The 20,157-nt window shown below is 37.4% G+C and overlaps 2 protein-coding genes across 13 annotated transcripts in view; one reads left to right on the plus strand and one right to left on the minus strand.

Moving 5' to 3' along the window:
* Positions 1-97: 97 nt before the first annotated feature.
* Positions 98-8,882, minus strand: dap3 (death associated protein 3). The gene is made up of 13 exons (XM_077209612.1): positions 8,712-8,882; positions 8,359-8,400; positions 8,132-8,257; positions 7,912-8,013; positions 6,057-6,165; positions 5,873-5,965; positions 5,665-5,795; positions 2,685-2,765; positions 2,354-2,527; positions 2,188-2,247; positions 1,678-1,767; positions 1,319-1,436; positions 98-275 (listed from the first exon to the last, which is right to left on the minus strand). Exons 2-13 carry the CDS (start codon positions 8,395-8,397, stop codon positions 190-192), a joined length of 1,209 nt encoding a protein of 402 aa, XP_077065727.1. The 5' UTR covers positions 8,398-8,400; positions 8,712-8,882; the 3' UTR covers positions 98-189.
* Positions 8,883-9,964: 1,082 nt separating this feature from the next.
* The window catches only part of LOC143718342 (histone-lysine N-methyltransferase ASH1L-like), a 34,280-nt gene continuing 24,087 nt past the window's right edge, over positions 9,965-20,157 (plus strand). For all 12 annotated transcript variants that reach the window (XM_077209430.1, XM_077209447.1, XM_077209456.1 and 9 more), the window contains exons 1-3: positions 9,965-10,509; positions 14,509-15,194; positions 15,933-19,437. In XM_077209430.1, coding sequence (XP_077065545.1) covers positions 14,691-15,194; positions 15,933-19,437 — 4,009 coding nt within the window. In that variant the 5' untranslated portion in view covers positions 9,965-10,509; positions 14,509-14,690. The remainder of the gene's footprint in view (positions 10,510-14,508; positions 15,195-15,932; positions 19,438-20,157) is intronic.

Here is a 20,157-nt window from a genome sequence, read left to right on the forward strand (position 1 = left end):
GTGACTTCCAACAACAACGTTTTTCATAAGAGCCATTTCAAGATACTTGTTATTTTTTATATATATATATTTATTTATATAAAGAAAAGGCTGTAAACGTTTTCCAAGTTTTTTATTCTGAAAAATTCTGCATGCTTATAAGTTTATTGAATTCACACGATATACAGATCCAAGAGACACAAATGTGCATTACAAGAAGGCACACAATCGTTCCAGGATAGATGGATTTTTGTTGCTGAGAAAGATGAGCTCTTTCTTTCCTTCTTCAGATAGACCTGTTGGTAACAGATAAGAGATACTGAAAATGAGTTTTGTAACATACATAATAGGTTATTCTGACTTCAAGTAATTCACGAGATGAACAGACATGAACATGGCTTTTTCAATTAGCTGTTTTATAACTGAATTTTTTTGGTACTGTGGATATAAAATAGTGTATAAAACTCGACAGAAAATACTACTCATTTAGACAAGAGGTTTTCAATCTTTTGTATGCCATGAACCCCAAATGATTGTACTTGTTCAAGGGACCCACATGCTAAGATAAAAAAAAAAAAAATATATATATATATATATATATATATATATATATATATATATGTGTGTGAGTGTATGCCATGAACCCCAAATGATTGTACTTGTTCAAGGGACCCACATGCTAAGATTAAAAAAAAAAAAATATATATATATATACATATATATATATATATATATGTGTGTATGTGTGTGAGTGTATGCCATGAACCCCAAATGATTGTACTTGTTCAAGGGACCCACATGCTAAGATAAAAATTAAAAAAAAAAAAAAAAAAAAAATAATAATAATAATAATAATAATAATAATAATAATAATATATATATATATATATATATATATATATATATATATATATATATATATATATATATGTGTGTGTTTGTGAGTGTTTGAGAAATTATAAATAAGTCTAAAATATTATTTGGAAAAAATTAGTTACTATTAAGCTATATTATTACGTGTTTTCAACTCATAGTACTGTACTGTTATAAATAAAACAATAAATAAAATAAATTAATAAAATAAATAAATAAAACATTTACCACCAAATGCACGTCGTTTGCTGTTCACCATGTAGCATTAATACTAAACAAGCTTCCTACTTTGCCAGGAAGTGAAAACGAGAGAATGAAAAAAAGACATTGCCTGTCGCTTTCATTTTATTCAGTCCAAAAATCACTTGAATGCACATTAAATCATAATTAAATTAAACATTTTTTTTTAAATTAAACCACTGCCACTGATTGCACTCCAGACACACAAATACACAAACTAACTTACTGTGCTGATGCTGCAGCCAGTTACGGTCTAAATAGTACAGATAACAGCTCTCAAACTCCTTCTCATTGTAGATAGGCACAGAAACTGGCACAAAAGGTTCCATTTTATCAAACCCCTCCTGATAGACAGATATAGGGGAAATCAAGAGAGAGTGAGAGAAAGAATGAGAAGAGAAAGTACATTAAGCCCTTTTAACAAATCTAGACGATACATGTAACAGCCTCTACAGTTTTGCAAATGCTTCAAAGTCTATTGTTGAAGTAAAAAGCAAAAACAAAGCTCTGTTAACTTAGGGCATTTACTCTGCAGTTTAATGAAAAAAAAGGCACAATGAGCTTTTGCAGAAGAGGGATGCTGACCTCTCCTAGTAACTCATTGGGAAGGTAAGCAGACCGTGGCTTGAACAGGGACCCGGTCTGAGACAGTGCTGTGAGAATGGCACCTCCACTCTATAACAGAGAGAAACATAAAGTGAAAGTAAAAGCACGTTCACACCTAGGAAGATAACTAGAGCGATAACGAGTTAGTTCTAAGAATCATTCTAAATATAAAAGCATAGCAGAGTCCACACCACAACTATAACAATAATGGCACAGTGAAACAATATAGTTGAAATAACTTTCAGAAGGACTGTTTCCAGCTGATGAAGGATAAAAAAATTGACAGTTAATCAGAATCCATCCTGCTTTAAGAGCTCGAGCATTTAAAGCAGCAAACTTATAAACAGAACGATATTATCCGCTGGTGTGGACACTAATATAGTTATCATATAGTTATACTTTCTTGGTGTGAACAGGCCTTAAATTGAGAGTAAACAACTCACTGAGAGTTTAATCTGTATTATAATATTAAGTGAGAGGTTTTTTTACCCAATCGTTTTTCATCATCTTCCTCAGATTATGAATCAGAGTCAGTTCCTCTGGCTCACACTGCATAAAATGAATGATACTAATTATTTAATAACATTAATATAATAATGTTTTTTTTAAAATGCATGAATTCATATTTAATACTGGCTAATATATGCCAACGTACCATAGTCTTGTCTTCCTTTTTTAGAGATGTTTGTCCCCACAGAGCATTTAGTCCATCCACAGCCACGGCCAGTTTAAAGGCCCCCTCGCCATCAGTGGCGCCCCCTGCCTGAAGCCTCAGCTCTCGCAGCACTGCACCCACCACATCACTGCTGCTCTTCATGCGATTCACACCCTGCTCAAATTAAAATCAAATTATTAAAAAAATAAACATGAAATAATTCATGCATATACAAGAATTAAATAATAAAACAAGGTGACAAAGACAAAGTTTATGATATCATTCATTTAAGGTAGTGAAAATGGGGAATTTTTAGATGAAGAAAACTCACCTGATCAACAAGCTCCCCTAAAGGCTGCCCCTTCTCAGTACTTTCTCTCTTTGTCCACACATATCGCTGTGTTGTCTTTATCTGTCAATTGATCAGACTGACATCAGAGTAGCTCGATAAAAGATAAAAAATATTTAACCAAAATAATAAATAGCCTAAGTGATCAATAACATATCCTCACATGCACACAGAGGGAGATAAGAGTATAGATTATGAAATTTTCTAAAATTTCTACTTTTTTCATATTTTTACATTAGACAACTTCAGCAAGTCCATATTTTGTTAAAAAAAAACTATATATATATATATATATATATATGTGTGTGTGTGTGTGTTTGTGTATACACTGCCGTTCAAGTTTTGGATCAGTAAGATTTTTAATGTTTTTAAAAGAAGTCTCTTCCACTCATCAGGCTGCATTTATTTGATTAAAAAAACAAAAACAAAAAAACTAATATTGTTCAATATTAGGACAATTTAAAATTCTATGTTAATATATTTCAAAATGTAATTTAGTCCTGTGAACAAAGCTGAATTTTCAGCATCGTTACTCCAGTCTTCAGTGTCACATGATCCTTCAGAAATCATTCTAATATGCGGATTTGATGCTCAAAAAACATTATTATAATCAATGTTGAAAACAGTTGTGTACAATTTTTTTTTAGGATTCTCTGATGAATAGAAAGTTCAAAAGAGCCGCATTTATTTGAAATAGAATCTCTTGCAACATTATAAATATCTTTACTGTAACCTTTGATCAGTTTAATTCAAGTACCAAAAAAATTAAAAAAAGATTTTTTTTAGTAAATTTCTTTTGTAGTTGATTTTTTTTTTAGTAAGAAAAATTCTTACTTACCCCAAACTTTTGAATGGTAGTGTTTAATGTTACAAAAGCTTTCTATTTCAGATAAATGCTGTTCTTTTGAACATTCTATTCATCAAACAATCCTAAAATAAAAATGTAAATAACATTGATAATAATGAGAAATGTTTCTTGAGCATCAAATCATCATATTAGAACTGAACACGTGACACTGAAGACTGGAGTAATGATGCTGAAAATTCAGCTTTTATCACAATTCAGCTTTTATCACTCCCTCTGAATAAATTACACTTTACTATTTATTCACATAGAAAACAGCTGTTTTAAAGTGTAATAATATTTAACAATATTACTGGGGGGGGGGGGGGGGGGGGGTTAAATGCAGCCTTGGTGAGCAGAAGAGACTTCTTTTAAAAACATTAAAAATCTTACCGATCCAAAACAGAGTACATATACAGGTCCTTCTCAAAAAATTAGCATATTGTGATAAAGTTCATTATTTTCCATAATGTAATGATAAAAATTAAACTTTCATATATTTTAGATTCATTGCACACCAACTAAAATATTTCAGGTCTTTTATTGTTTTAATACTGATGATTTTGGCATACAGCTCATGAAAACCCAAAATTCCTATCTCAAAAAATTAGCATATCATGAAAAGGGTCTCTAAACGAGCTTTTAACCTAATCATCTGAACCAACTAATTAACTCTAAACACCTGCAAAAGATTCCTGAGGCTTTTAAAAACTCCCAGCCTGTTTCATTACTCAAAACCGCAATCATGGGTAAAAATGCCGATCTGACTGCTGTCCAGAAGGCCATCATTGACACCCTCAAGCAAGAGGGTAAGACACAAAGAAATTGCGGCGTGGCATGGTAGCAATCGGCCTGTGGCACTGCTGAGGTGTTATGGAGGCCCAGGATGCTTCGATAGCGGCCTTAAGCTCATCCAGAGTGTTGGGTCTTGTGTCTCTCAACTTTCTCTTCACAATATCCCACAGATTCTCTATGGGGTTCAGGTCAGGAGAGTTGGCAGGCCAATTGAGCACAGTAATAACATGGTCAGTAAACCATTTACAAGTGGTTTTGGCACTGTGAGCAGGTGCCAGGTCGTGCTGAAAAATGAAATCTCCATCTCCATAAGGCTTTTCAGCAGATGGAAGCATGAAGTGCTCCAAAATCTCCTGATAGCTAGCTGCATTGACCCTGCCCTCGATAAAACACAGTGGACCAACACCAGCAGCTGACATGGCAACCCAGACCATCACTGACTGTGGGTACTCCAGTGCTGCTTCTCTGTAGCCCAGGTCAGGCGCTTCTGCCGCTGTTTCTGGTTCAAAAGTGGCTTGACCTGGGGAATGCGGCACCTGTAGCCCATTTCCTGCACACGCCTGTGCACGGTGGCTCTGGATGTTTCTACTCCAGACTCAGTCCACTGCTTCCGCTGGTCCCCCAAGGTCTGGAATCGGTCCTTCTCCACAATCTTCCTCAGGGTCCGGTCACCTCTTCTCGTTGTGCAGCATTTTTTGCCACACTTTTTCCTTCCCACTGAGGTGCCTTGATACAGCACTCTGGGAACAGCCTATTTGTTCAGAAATTTCTTTCTGTGTCTTACCCTCTTGCTTGAGGGTGTCAATGATGGCCTTCTGGACAGCAGTCAGTTCGGCAGTCTTACCCATGATTGCGGTTTTGAGTAATGAAACAGGCTGGGAGTTTTTAAAAGCCTCAGGAATCTTTTGCAGGTGTATAGAGTTAATTAGTTGATTCAGATTATTAGGTTAATAGCTCGTTTAGAGACCCTTTTCATGATATGCTAATTTTTTGAGATAGGAATTTTGGGTTTTCATGAGCTGTATGCCAAAATCATCAGTATTAAAACAATAAAAGACCTGAAATATTTCAGTTGGTGTGCAATGAATCTAAAATATATGAAAGTTTAATTTTTATCATTACTTTATGTAAAATAATGAACTTTATCACAATATGCTAATTTTTTGAGAAGGACCTGTATATATATATATATATATATATATATATATATATATATATATATATATATATATATATATTTATATAATTTATTTCCATGGACCAGAGGTGATCTACTCACCTGATTTCATATCCATAAACCCTAATAAACACATTGAGTTATACCTTAGATAAAAAGCGTTCATTGGTGATTTTGAAGTTCTTCAGCCATTGGGAAGCCTGGACCGGCTGGTCAAAGCGTGAGGGGCGGGAAGAAGAGGGCAGCAGCTCTTTACAGTTCTTGACCCACAGATGAGCTAGAGAGAACATCACAACATCATCAGACTCCAAACTTCACCTCATCTTGCATTTTGATTGAGTGAGTGCAGCTCACCATCAGGTATGTGCAGGATCAGCCAGCCCTGAGTGTAACAGTAATGCAGGGCGTGACACAAAGACAGGGTCTTTCCAGAGCCAGTATCTCCATCTAAAGCACATTGTCAAGGAATGTGTGAAATATGGAAGAGAAATATGCATAAAGTAAAACAGCTCACTGGGAATTTTCTGTTTGAGGATACAGAGTATATAACGCAGGGGGGGATTGCTGTAATCAGCTCTTTTAAGATATGAGATAAGCTCCAGCGCCGGCGACCTCACCATCACGCAGCCTTCATTAAACGTCTTAACCTGAAACAAGAGTACCAACATGTATTACACATGTATAAGAGTACTAACACGTCCAGGCAACTTCAACCACAAACATCATGCCATTTCTATTTAGACTCGGGCTAGGACAACGGGTCGACGTCATCGCAAAATATGCGCGTCGATTCGTCAGACCCAAAACAAAGATGGCGGCGCCGGAGAGTAGCATAGATATAAACACTAATGTCGCATTGGGGTTCTAAGCATGCCATCTGGGAACAGGGGTCTTGTCATAGGAAGTAGCTAGGTAACGCTGAATTTATGGATGAGGCCGGACTTTTGTGCTGCGTATGGATGTTCACACGAACGAAATCTAAAAAACAGTCAGCAAGGGATTACATTTTACAAGATTGTGAAATTTTGTAAATTTTTTTAAATTTCTCTGGACTCTATAATAAATACATGTCTGACCATTGGAACGAACCAAAACAACTAGAAAAATCGCATGAATGGTGATTTTATTTCCATTAGACCTTTTCCTACATTTACGCTGATGAGGGGTTCCCCTGTTTCAAGATGGTGGCTCTATTGACGCATTCATTCCAATGAACTGCCATAGCCAAGGCAACATCTAGTGTTTATATCTATGGGAGAGTAGTAGCAACACGAGTGGCTCCTCAGACAATCAGAAGTGCAAGGGGACAAGCACTCGTTCCTCTAAAGTACACGTACACACACACACACACACACACACACACACACACACACACACACACACACACACACACACACACACACACACACACACACACACACACACAACCCACAGAAAAATGTGCGTCAGTATCAAGTTCTCTTTCGGGGTTGAATGAACCATAACACACAAATTATGCCAAACTGTCTGTTTTGTCGAGTGTCCTCATAAAAGCAGTCTTAAATGAGTAAAATAAAGTATTTTATTTTAAAGAGTAAAGGACTCACTCAGACCCGGCGCCAGGATGATTATTATACCGGCAGCCTTATAATCATGAATGCACTCAGCTATCTTTTAACACATCTCCGGTGAACGGCTTCTTCGCGCAAAAGGGAAAAATGTCACGAAGCGCAGTTAAATGCAGCGACCTATGTGGTGTTTCCTGAATGGATCGAGATTGTTCCTTAACTTAATTTTATACATGCAATTCACACGAGCTCTAAGCACGTGCGAGACTGCTGCAAGTATGCGCTTATAGCTATTAATCTCGTGAAAAATATATAGAGGACACTGACAACACGCTGACAGACAGGACCAAGAAGGTAACATTTAATAAAGTCTCAACAAATTTCGTCAGTCAAAGAAAATTAAACCATAAATAGGCCTACTATTGTGTGGCTCTTTAATGTGTCGTGACAGATTGCACTTTTTTTCAGTAAGCTAGGCCTATGTGTTTTCAAGGCTTCAAGGTTTTATTGAATGCTACCTCTGACTAAGAATCCATTACTTTGCACTTGTATAGTCTTTTATTTTAGAATTTTAAGAGCAAAAAACATATATTGCAATGTTAAGGAATTCATGTTTTTTTTCATTCAGATATGTAAATCAACATGTATAAATTGCTATTACTCAATTAATGGGGAGATAATCGAAATCGAATCGGACTGAAAAATTAATCGGTAGATTAATCGATGCATCGAAAAAATAATCACTAGATTAATCGTTTTAAAAATAATCGTTTATCCCAGCCCTAATTTAGACTATATTAAATCTATACTAAAGTGCTCCACACACACAGAATACTGTTCCCAAACCTGCAGCTGGAAACGTGGAGGAAGTCCATGGGGGAAGAGTTTTTGAATGTGAGCTGGAGGGATTGTGTAGTATTGCCCAGTATGTCTTTCCGTATGGCATGCCTGAGAAAACAAAAATAGAGGGTTGGCAAAGAAGACGGAATGTCACAACATAAAGAGATTTGAGCTTTCCATAACATATTTTCTATGCTGTACATTGCATAAGTTTTTTAGGACGTACTGGATCCTGCTCTGAAGTTCTGAAGACGGACAGTGGATTCAGCTCAGCTGATGATGTTTCCGCAACAACCGCCTCCAGCTGCCGGCCACTTCCTTGGATGTGAAGATGTCTGAATTTCTGTGTGACCTGAATATGACATAATTTATTGTTATGAGTGATCTGTCCTGTAAAATGTTTTTAACTTAAGTATATTTTATAGATATATATGAAAGGTTAACGAAACTTACTGTAGGGCGCAATCGCAAAGAGAGTTTGTGCAGATTCATATTCTGAAACAAAAGCAAATCAATTTGTATATTTAACCAGATATGTTACGTACTTAATGTAACGTTAATCAGGTTGGCAATCTATGCTCACATTAAAACTGTTTAGTTGATGACTTGTTAAGCAAGCGTCTAATTATGGACATTAAGTTACATATTTGCCTACATTAATTCCTATAATGTTATTCTCAGGGAGAATCTCGTAGATCGTCATGTCTTTCACCTTGCGAGAGAAATACTGGGTGCATGAAAGTGCATGAGGTATGATGCGCGGCTGCTACACCATTTACATAAAACAGAGTAAGACAATGACTTACCACTAGAATAAAAAGTCGTCAGATGCTTAGAAAACAACTTGTCAGTAAAATGCTACATGTAAAGCGATAACCACGTATTGCTGATAGCTGCGAACGGTCGTACTGTCACGGGCCACGGCCGATGGAGGTCGCCATTATTGTTTCAACCAGCGTCGGAAGTTACGTCATTACGTCAAGACGTGTGACGTGTGGGAATAAAATGTCAAAAATGTTAAAATCGATAGAAATATCACATATTTTGTATGGGGCATCATTTCCAATTCAGTTATTTTTGTTTAGTTTTTTTTTTTTTTGCTTTAATGATACAGTTTAGTGTCAATTAGCCATAGTCTATAACATACAATTTGTATGTTATTTTTGTTGTCCAATAGGTGGCGACAATTGACTGTCTTTTTGTTCATTATGAATGAGTCATCATAATTGATGATTATCATTATGAATTGTTCATCATTACTTTATCTGATTCGTTCAAAAACACTAATCCATTCAGGAACAAAACTGTGTGTTGCTCGAAGACCTGCAACGTGACGTTCTACAGCAGGTAAACAACTTCCATTGAAATTGTATCATCATGAGTTTATTTTCAGCAATCTATGCATTTGGAAATATTGTATGTAGTAAGTTATCTAAACATTAGTTTTCGAGTAAATCTAATGCAATTAATGACGTTCAGTAATCAATATATCTAATTTTTGTTAATATCTCTACTCCATATACATTTGTTTGGATACATAATATGGTTCTATTTTGAGTGGGAAATATTTGTAAAGTTCTTCACTTTGACACGAGGTTATCTCTAAAATTGCTCACAGATTTGATTGATTCTCGATTTAAAATCCATTCTTGTTTTTTTTAGATTATTGTTATGTATTATAAATGTAATTGGGCCTACATAATATGCTTAGAGTAACATATGCAGTACTTAACTTGCATATGTAAAATGTATTTTGCAGTTTGTCTAGTAGGCTAGCCAATAGATAGCTACTGTTTAATGTTTGCACCACCTATTGGTCACTTAGTCGCTTAAGTGCGCAGTTTCTCCAATATAGGCCTACAACTTAATGCAAATAAGTAAAGATCCAAAATATGTATTGGACATAGAACGCATTGTTATTTCAAGAGCCATATCTGGGCACGAAGTTTTCAGATGATGGTTAGTGTATTAGGCATATATTAAATAAAATATCAAATATTGATAAATTCCAAAATATCGATACATTCCAAATTATTCTTTCAAATGAACGACGCAGGCTGGCTCACAATTAAATTACATCATTGATCATAGTTTCAAAGTCGGCCATCTCCGATTAGATTATTCAATATCATATTCTAGCACACACGTTAGATTTAATGATATCGTTGTTTTGATCCGCTCGTGTCGATAAAAACAGTATCCGCTAGGGTGATAAAAGTACGTGTCTGTTTACATTTATTTTTTTCTCCTGTTATTGGTTGGTAAATTTAGCTCAAGTTGCAAGGATCAGCTCAGTAACCGAACGTACAGCATGGTCATTTCTCTCCTCCGTCTCCCCTCATCGGTGAACTTGGGTTGTGGCTATCTGGGTACACAATGTACGACCATGCTTTTGATGTAAAACAACTGCGCAAGAGACGGATAGAAACAGGGGGGCTGAGTGAAGAAGGGGGACGCGTGTGGTGTTGCACAATGTTCATCTTCATGGGTCCTTCGCTTCGCGCTATGGACACGCAACATCCCTCCATTTATCGTTTCAGTTCGTTGCGCACACTTGTAAATTAGCTTCTCTTTTTCTTGCGATACCTCCTCTTTGCAGCGCGGGTAAGTCATTTTTCATTTTGTGAAGCAATGTGGAAATGGTTATTGTTGTTTTCTTAAATCTCCGACTAGTTTTAGAGAACATTTTCGGAGCGCTCTACTCCCCGTTGCTAAATAAAAATGTAATTTGAAACGGGACCTTCATCTGTTAGGCCCTCGCGCATGAATACGCAAAGACACTTTTTTTTAATCGTAAACATACATACGCGCGTGCACCGTTTACAATGTGAGGTATTCAAATAATAACGCTGTAATATCGATAAACAGCTCGAGCTTCGAGATAGCTGCAATAGAAAGCTAATTCGATCTCTTCCTTTTGCCACTTTCCTGTGAACTTTATATCGATTATGTCCTCGCGCTGCAGGATCGTATTGACATTTGTCTGTTTGACTGGAAACCTGTTTCTTCAAATTCTATCTAACGTTACAGCGAGGGGAACAGTAACTTATTCTACCTCCTACATCTGTATGTCCCATCAATCAAGTCGTGGTCACATTGCATTGACATGCTGTGCTCGTCTTCTCAAGCGGCGAACCAACTAAAACATAAACACCTAATTAATTGACCATATCTCTGGTTCTTTTTCTTTAAATGTTGTAGTTTTCTGCTATTTTTGGAGCACCAGGCTATATCTAGGTCACAGAGGAGCCTGTAGAATTGAAAAAGCTTTAAACCTTTGTATTTTTTAAAATTTGGCAAATGCGGGCAAATCACGGTCAGTTCTCTGAGTTTGCCCAGGTACCCCTTAAATCTTGTCAGGGAGAAAAGCTTTGTCAGATGAAGGGCAGTGCTCAGTGATGTCATCTTGTTTGGAACACTATTGCACTTCAGTTTGCTACTTTCACATTGCACCGATTAACAATATTTGATTGAATCTGCTTGACAAGCAAAACAGAGGAAGAGCTTCTCAGGTCTGCTTGCCTGACAAAGGCTGGTGTTAACCTGCGTATTGTTGTCTTAAAGTACATTAGAGGACAGAAGACCCCAATGGGTTGAACAGTATAAGTCTTAAGATAACAGTTTGTAATGAGATAACATACACAAAATGAAACAGTGAATCCTAATAATAATAATTTCTTCATTGCTTTGACACTGAAGGGTTGGATTGAAAGTACATCAGGTAAAAATGAATAAAGGGAGACTTTAATGAAATGGAAATGAGAGGAGCAGAACAAAAGGGAAAATGCAAAGTTAATTAGAGAAGACAAAAACTGTTATTTTCAAGGAGATTTTCACTTGTTTGCAAAGATTTGTATCAGTAAAACCAAAATAGACTTTTAAGCTAGAGCATATGTTTTTGATTTACAGGAAAACAGTTAAACACTTATTTAACTGCTCAGTGGGGCCTGCTTTGAAGAGATCCCTTAATGCCTTAAAGATAAATTGTAAAAGAGAGAGCAAATTATATATTAAAAGAAACAGTTATGAACAAAACCAGAAACAAGAGAGATGAAAAAAGGAGAGAAAAAAGGCAGTGAATAGAGGGGAAAGGAAACCTGTCGATAGATAACGTTGATGCAGTACAAGAAAATGACTAATTATGGTAAATGTTGAAAAGTAGGCTTATGTCCCAGGGAGAGAAAGACCCTCAAACGTCCTTCTCACGTTGCTTCTGAACTGTGCTACTAATAGCCACAGAGCTCCTTCTTCTGTTCTCTAACACACACATCATTGTACTTTTGCTCTCTCTCCTCTCCTCGGGCCATTTTTCTTTTCAAGCGTTCCATTGGGATTGTTTTCTTAGCACCAAATCCTAAAGGAGGAGCTGAAAAGATTGCACTCAGGAAGTGAAATGCTGTTGGATTTTGTCTTAATAAGAATTGGCAAAGACAACAACCTGCAAAGGGTGTTACTTTTACTAGCTAGAAACAGTTTCTAAAGCACTTCACAATATGATTAAAGACAGAGATTGAGAGATCAGTGTGGGACACGTTACCTTACAGCTAGACAAGATTGTATGAGTCAGTGGATTGAAGTTTTGATATTGGAAATGCTTTGACAGAGTCCAGTCAACAACCCACAGATGACTCAGGCTACTGATCCTGCGCTTTATTACCCTGTTCTTCCCTGGAGCCTGGAGGTCAAGCCGCTGGATTTTACTGGTCCCCTGTGCAAGTTAACGCACTGAGGTCATTATGCGGAATCTTCCATAGAATGACCTCACTCTGTGTGGGAAAGCACCTGCCTTTCAGACAACTCAAAACAGAGTTTCAGCCAGCTTTTCGAAATTGCTGGGGATTTTTATGTGGGTATGTCCCGAAGGAACTTGTAGAATATTGAAATGTATCATGCTGGTCATGTACGTTATTGTGTAGGTTAAATTAACGCTATTGTAGATTCAGATTTAATTTGAAAGAAGACTCTATCTGGCTAACCTACTCACATTTACTGTAAAAGCTTCCTTTAGAGTTTAAATTTTTTCATCTGACACATTCATTCTTTATATAAAAGAACTAAACTGTGTTAGATAAAGCTATCTGGATTTTAAAAAAAAGAAATCTTCATCTCATGCGTCATTACTCACTGAGCTGCCCTTCTATTACACCAAATTTGGAAGTATGCTGAACTGCTCTGACAGGGCAACAAATTGAGAAACCATAATACAACTGAAAATGTGCTGGTCTCTGGGGAGCAGAGAAATCATTGCATTTCTAAATCAACAAACTCTGTTGAAAGAAGTAACTAGACATTTCTCCCTCTTCTAAAAAACAACAACAATAGGTTTCCACTTCAGACTCCATTTGAAAAGTACTGTTCTGACTGTTGCCTGAGTTTGAATCCCACCTCTAGGTCTTTTCCCGATCCCACCCCCTCTCTCTCCCACTTAATTTTCGGTCCTCTCTACAGCTATACATTTATCTAAACAAATGCGAAAAAAGCCAAAAAATAAAGAAAAGTACTGTCGAAGTTGTAGGAATGGGTTACATTTACCATACACCAGTGTTTCTGAATGTTTTTGACTACAAGGCCCCATTGTCCACAATAATATTGAACATTAAATTGCCGGATGCCAAAAGTTATAGGAGCTGAATGTTCTTCAGGGTTTCCATGAATGTAAAAAAAAAAAAAACTACCCGGTAAAATATTTTAGAGCTTGGCATAACCACAAAAATGTATAATCATCAAAAAAAATATTATGGGGTTTTAAGATTTTATTAAAATACTTTTTATTAATTTGGTTTAGATGATTTTAATGTTTTGTCTTAATTCAAATACTTTTATTGTGCCACCTTGAATGTTTGCTGAAGCCCACTAGTGGGCCCCGACCCGGCCATAATATACCATAAATCTGTCAACATTGAAAGATTTTCTGTCTGGACGTGTTAACAGTTCAATAGATGAAATGTCCTTTAATTTAAGTGTGTACTAAATTATAGTTGAATGCTAAATCTGCAAATATGTATTATAAATATTTTACAACAAAAAGCAGAATGTTGCAACCATACCTTGCTGAATACATCTACACATGCTTAACAGGTTAATCTAAGTTAGGCTAATTCCTCTATATTTAAGGTTTTGTTTTTGTTGTTTGTTTGTTTGTTTGTTTTAGATCAGTAATCAGACCAATTAAGTGGATGTTCCAGAGATACAGTATTGCATGTCACACTGCAGGATATCTACTTTCTAAAAGTTTTTCATGTCCTGTTCAAAAACAGATTCCATTAGCATCTGAATCGGCATGTTCAGAGCCAGCTGCACATACTTTAATAATCCATGCCTCTAAATTGAGCACTCAAGTATTTGAACTAGTCAGTCACAGTAATAGCTCAGGTAACTCGCTGGTTGAGTGTAAAGTTGCAGACTTTTTGAGCTGGATATGTGTTTTGACCGGGGTAGCCTAAATGTTGAAAAGTGTAGCATTTTCTGTTTTACCGCCTGCTTATCTAATCTTCTCACTCTGTGCTGAGGTTTTCTGATGAAACATTTTGAATGTGTCATATTATGTGACACATTGAGTAATCTGTGACTAATGTGTGTCTCTTTCTTGGTTTTGCTTTATAGCCTCATCCATGGTACCAGTACCTCATTACTCTCTCAAATCAAGTAAGATGATTAAAGAGTATTGAATAATTCTGAAAAACATAACATTATCTTTCCTCATAAGCTGAACATTAATTATCAACAAAACTTTGACATTAGTCAACATAATTTTTCCATAAACATATACTACTCTGAGAGTTCAAATGGATAAGAAAAAGCAAAAGACAACACCTGCACCAAGACTGGAGAAAGAAGAGAGGACAGAAGACAGGAAGAGGATGAGAAAAACCAAAGGTGCAGAAATAGAAGCTTCCTCAAAAAATACTAACATCGAACTTGAGCACCAGCAGCTGACTAGGCCGGGGGAGTTAACACATACAAAGTCGGACCAGTCAGACGGAAATGTAAGAATGAAAATAGGGGTTGGAGCAAAACGGACGAAGAAGCCTCCAAAGAGCCTCGAGAACTTCATATGTAGGCCCACAATTAGGATCTCTCAGAGGCTTGCACATGGAGATGGTCATAGTTCATGTGGAGGTGAAGTCTCCAGTTCTGAGATCAAAGTGGGCAAGCAGTCACATCGAGAGATTAAGAAAAAAGATAGCAACAATTCCATTTCTCCAAAAGGTTCCAAAAGCATGAGTCTCCCAATTCCCACTTCATCCAAAAAAGGTGACTCTACACCAGACATGACGACCTATAAAAAGGTAAGTTTTAGTTTTATTTTCTTTATTTCTTTAATGCTTTAGTTATAAAAATATAGAGACAAATGCTTGTTACTATATCTGTCTGGATCTTGCCATTTTCAGCCACACGCAGTTTGGCATCTTTTATCTATTTTTACATCCCCTCCATTTATAACAATCTTCTCTCTTTCTTTCTTCTTTTTTTTTTTTTTTTTTTTTTTTTTTTGCTCACTCAGATCTAATTTTCTCACTCGTTCTCGCATTTTTTTGTCCCCTTCTCCCACATACTGAAAAATATCCTGTTGGAAGTCTTCCATCTGTGATGTGTTATTTATTTTTGTTGGTTCTTATGACCAGAAAACAGTTACTGGAAAGCCTGCAGCTAAATACATTCCTCCCATTTGTTTTATTTTTGCTCAAGTGTTATGTGCCATCTCCCTCTATCTCATTCACCCAAATTCTTTTAAAATCCTCTGATCATAGTACCATGGAATGGTTACATCAAAGTAGTAATAAATAAAAATAATTAAAAAACGTATTTACCATTAGTGATGGGTTATCATGAAATGTCATTGAAATTAAGTCACAGACTGTCAAAGTCATTATGTAATGAAGCCGGTTAGATATGTTTAAATGTATAGCTACTCCAGGCTGCCTTTGATTTAATTTTAATGGATATTATAGAGTGACCTGAAATACTGAATATCTTCAAATATTTCCTGATTAATTCTAGTCAGCAAATATCCTCTCTTCCAACAGACACCATCAAAAAACACAAGGAGGACTGACTCTAAGTCATTATTCTCATCAGGTGGAACTTCTTATGCAGTTCAACCACAGACAGATAGCAAAGTACCACTTTCAGAAAGGACAACCTTCTCTACCTTGTTAAAGCAGACGTATTCACCTCCAGCTGCCCCTTCTCCACCTCCCTCATTACAACAGAACTCCAGTCCACAAGACAGCACACACGTTTTAAATGCTCAAAAAGAAAAGGGCAAAGATCTTCCAAGTGGAGAAGTAATGACCTCCTCCCTCAGTTCAGAAGGTTCAAAGGTTATGACTCTGAATGCTCAGACATCTCACCCGTCTTCTTCCAGTCTTGAAAATGACAGCACATCATTTCCAATATCGTTTCCAATATCATGTAGTGAGAATTCACTTAAGCAAACTCCAAAAAAGACTTCTAGAATCAGGGAAAGTAATGTTGACAAGGTTTCAAATGCAAATGAGGAAGAGGATGGAGATACTACATGTTCCAAGAACATGTGTATCACCATAACTAACAGTAGGAGTAAGGAAAATGGTTTATTGCATCAGGGAAGTCCCTCTATCAAGACACCTCTGCTCCTTCCTGCTTCAGATAAATCTGCTGCATCAGCAACTCCCAAGAACAGCACTTGTACGAAAGAATTACTGGAGAGCAGAGAAAGAAACAAGAAGTATAGTGAAAGTGAAGTCATAGATGACACCAGAAAAATGACCATGGAACCTGCCCAAACCGTTGCTGTCCAGTCAAATGATGGCACCAGGATGGGGCATATCATTGACAAGAATAAGAAAAGAGATAGGCATAGTTCAAACCAAGAAGAAGATGTGCAGTGTTCCTCTCAAACTTCCAGCTGTACAGATTCTCAGTTTAACAGTTCTGTTCTAAGTGACGAGTCACCTTTACATCCGAAACAAAACACAATCTCACAGAAAAATCAAAAAGCTGTTCAGATGACAAAGGTGGCAAATAAAGGGGAGAAGACGGATCTTGTGAAAACTGCTAATGTTAGTTCCACTGCCTCTAAAATTATACCTCAAAAATCAAAACCTATAAAAGTTTATTACACGAAGTCCTCAAAGGCATTGTCATCACAGCAGGGTAAACCAAGATCAGTTGGCCGACCTCCTAAATCTAAACAACTGCAACATCCATCACCCAGATTAGAAACCTCATCCCTTGAGCCCCCTCCTAAGAAAAGGGGCCGTCCAAAAATCATCAGGTTGGATGAGTCTCCTCAGGGAAATAAGTCTCAGAAGTCTTCTACTAAGCTCCCCATACTTGAACACTCAAATGTCCCTGATCCAGGGGATGGACTGAAACTCCCAAAGCCAACACCCAAAACACAAGTTCATCCCAAATGTTCCTCCTCTGTCCAGACAAAGAAATCGAAATCACAGGACTCATCATCTGGGAAGAAGTTTGCTGATGGAAAACTTAAACCCTCCTTGTCCAAAGCTAGAGATGCTCAAATCCGCCGCAAACGAAATAGGTTAATAATGAAGACAATTATCAAAAATATCAATAAGATGAGAGTGAAGAAGAAGGATAAAGCACTCACACAGTTTCTTTCAGGGCAAAGCCAAAGTTACACAACTGATTTTGCTCAGAAGAAGAACGAAGGTGATGCTCATTGTTCAGTTTCAGATGGTACACATTCTTTATCCTCACTTCTTACATCTTTTGGGGCAAAACTTGGTCCACAAATTAATGTCAGCAAACGTGGGACTATCTACATAGGAAAAAGGAGAGGTCGTAAACCTAAAACTCAAAGGGAAACTTCTGGCCAAGACTCTGGTCAAAAGTCTCAGCAAGTCTTGACAGAATCTTCAAATCAGTTGAACCCTTTGTCCACCTCTGGTGAACATAGCCATTCATTTAATGGCCAATCTGCTTTGTGCAGCTCCCCCTATTCGTTTAAACAACTAGAGTCCCCTTCGCCCGTTATTAGTTCTTTCCGGAGAAAGACTCATCCTGGCAACCATGAATATGATCAACATTCTGCTCCAAAGGCAACCAGTTCCCAAAAGGTTAAAGCAGTGCCTGAAGAGAAATCTAAACCTCCCTCCTCTTCGCAGTCAGCACTACACCCTTCGGCCACATCCCAGTTAGGCTCTGTAAGGATTCAAGACCACAGAACAACACACCTTGCACGATCAGTATTGATGGAGCAGGAAAGACTTAAATACAAGTGCCATAGAAAAGGTCATAATTGTTTTAGCCATGATGAGACTAGGAGACATAAACACAAATGTAAGAGAAAGTATCTTCAACTCAGGGCCAAAAGGCAAGACCCAGCATTTCTGGCAGAGGTTGAGGAGTTAGTGGTCAGACTTAGTGAGATTCATATTGTGCATCATATATCATCACGAGGTTGTGGGGATGAAGCGAAGTCTGGAAGAAAGAGTGGGAAAGGCAAAGCTCACGTTCTTAAGTGTCTGCCGCAAAACCTTCACCATCCGACTATGTTTCAAATCAACTTCAGTGGTTACTACTCACCTCAGTCAGACTTTTCCAGTGACTCTCTGCATTATGTTGGAATGACAGATTTGAAAAGGAACAACGGATGCCCCTCACAACCAGGTGAACATATTGTTACACATTGTCCGGTAGTGCACAAACTTGGCTTCCCTCTGTCAGGAGGTGGTTGTTACCACTCGCCCTACAAAATGCCACTCTCTACAACTTCATTTGGTTTTGGACTTTATAGTGGATACCCTGCATCTGCAACTATATACCCTTCGTCACCTTTTTTACCCTCTTTTGTGCACCCCTACTCCAAAAATCCAATTGTAAGCCCATCAAAGTTCCATAAAAGGAAGCACAAGTTTCTGAAACCTGACTCTGTACTTTGTAGTGGGAAGCCACAAGCGACGTACCCTAATGTAACATCTCATTCCTCTAGTGACTGGTTCAGTAAAAATAGCTGGCAAAGAAAAGACAACAGAGCGCAAGGTATAGATAGAAGATTTGTGGATGATAGGCTTAGAGAAAGAGAAGGAACAGAGGGTTTACTAGGACAAAGTAAGCTTAGAAAAGATCATTTCAGAAGTGGTCTGTCCTCAAATTCCCCCTGCTCTTCCTCAACACCCTTAAAACAGACAGACAAACACAAAACTTCACCACTTTCATATATAGGACCTGCACACCTGAGACCGATGTCAAAAGTTAGGTGGGCACAGCATCAGCAGCCATGGAGGTGGAGAGAGAGCTTTCAGGTAGAGCAGAGGAACAGGGGCTTAAACCAAGAAGCTGGGTCTGGGTACCCAGAGGACGATGATGAAGGGGATGAAGACCTACAACCATCTCCCCTAGGAGACAGAACAATCTGCCATCATGCTTTCCTGAGGAACCCCAACCTTGCTAGCAGTGGGTACAGTCGAATGACAGGCCAAAGGAATACTGATAAAGATCAGTGTGCTTCAGGAAACTTGATGAGACCTGGAAGCTCAATGATGAAGGAGTCTTGCTCAGCTGGAGGCAAAAGAACATCAGGTAAGATGGCATGAGATTATTTTATTTGTTTCGTTGCATGTAACAACGGTCACTGCTTGGGAGACATTTTATGGAAGACTATTCCATAATATATATAATCTAGCATTTTTTGGCATTGAAAAGTTCTATTTGCTTCCTTTGTTCCTATGAACTAAGTGAGGAAATGCTTGGGAATGCTTGTAGTAATAATTACAGTCTTTGAACAGTGAAATAACACTAATTTATTATAGGTTTAAAAGTATATGTTCTTATTAATCTCCCTCCGTTTTACTTGTGAGGTACCAAAATGGAGCTTAATTTCGTTCTGCGTGCAATTGGCTACACAGATTTTCCTTGGCAGAGAATCTATTTATAAATCCACTGAGAGATATATGGACTTTTTTGTGTGTAAATATTGTTATGCATTAGCTGTACACATGTGGTATTCTGGCATTGATGTTGCTAATCATTATTTAGTTGTTTTTTGTTAATTTCTCTTGGATAGTTTTAGATGGAGATTGGCGAGGGAACCGCAAAATATGTATACTTTTTTAATGCCTTTATACATCTCGTACTTTCATGTGACTGTGGCTAACTGTCCATAGTAGCACCAGTTGAAAACTTGATTTATTGCCAAGTTGAAAAGAGTTTTATTTTTGTTCATACCACGGATATTTGTATTATGACTCTCAAACCTGAAATCAAGAAATCCGAATCAGTCTTCTTATCTTCAAGTACACA

This window comes from Siphateles boraxobius, unplaced genomic scaffold (genome assembly GCF_051911475.1).
Source record: "Siphateles boraxobius isolate OS27281-9 unplaced genomic scaffold, OSU_SipBor_1 12, whole genome shotgun sequence".
Taxonomy (NCBI): Eukaryota; Metazoa; Chordata; class Actinopteri; order Cypriniformes; family Leuciscidae; genus Siphateles; species Siphateles boraxobius.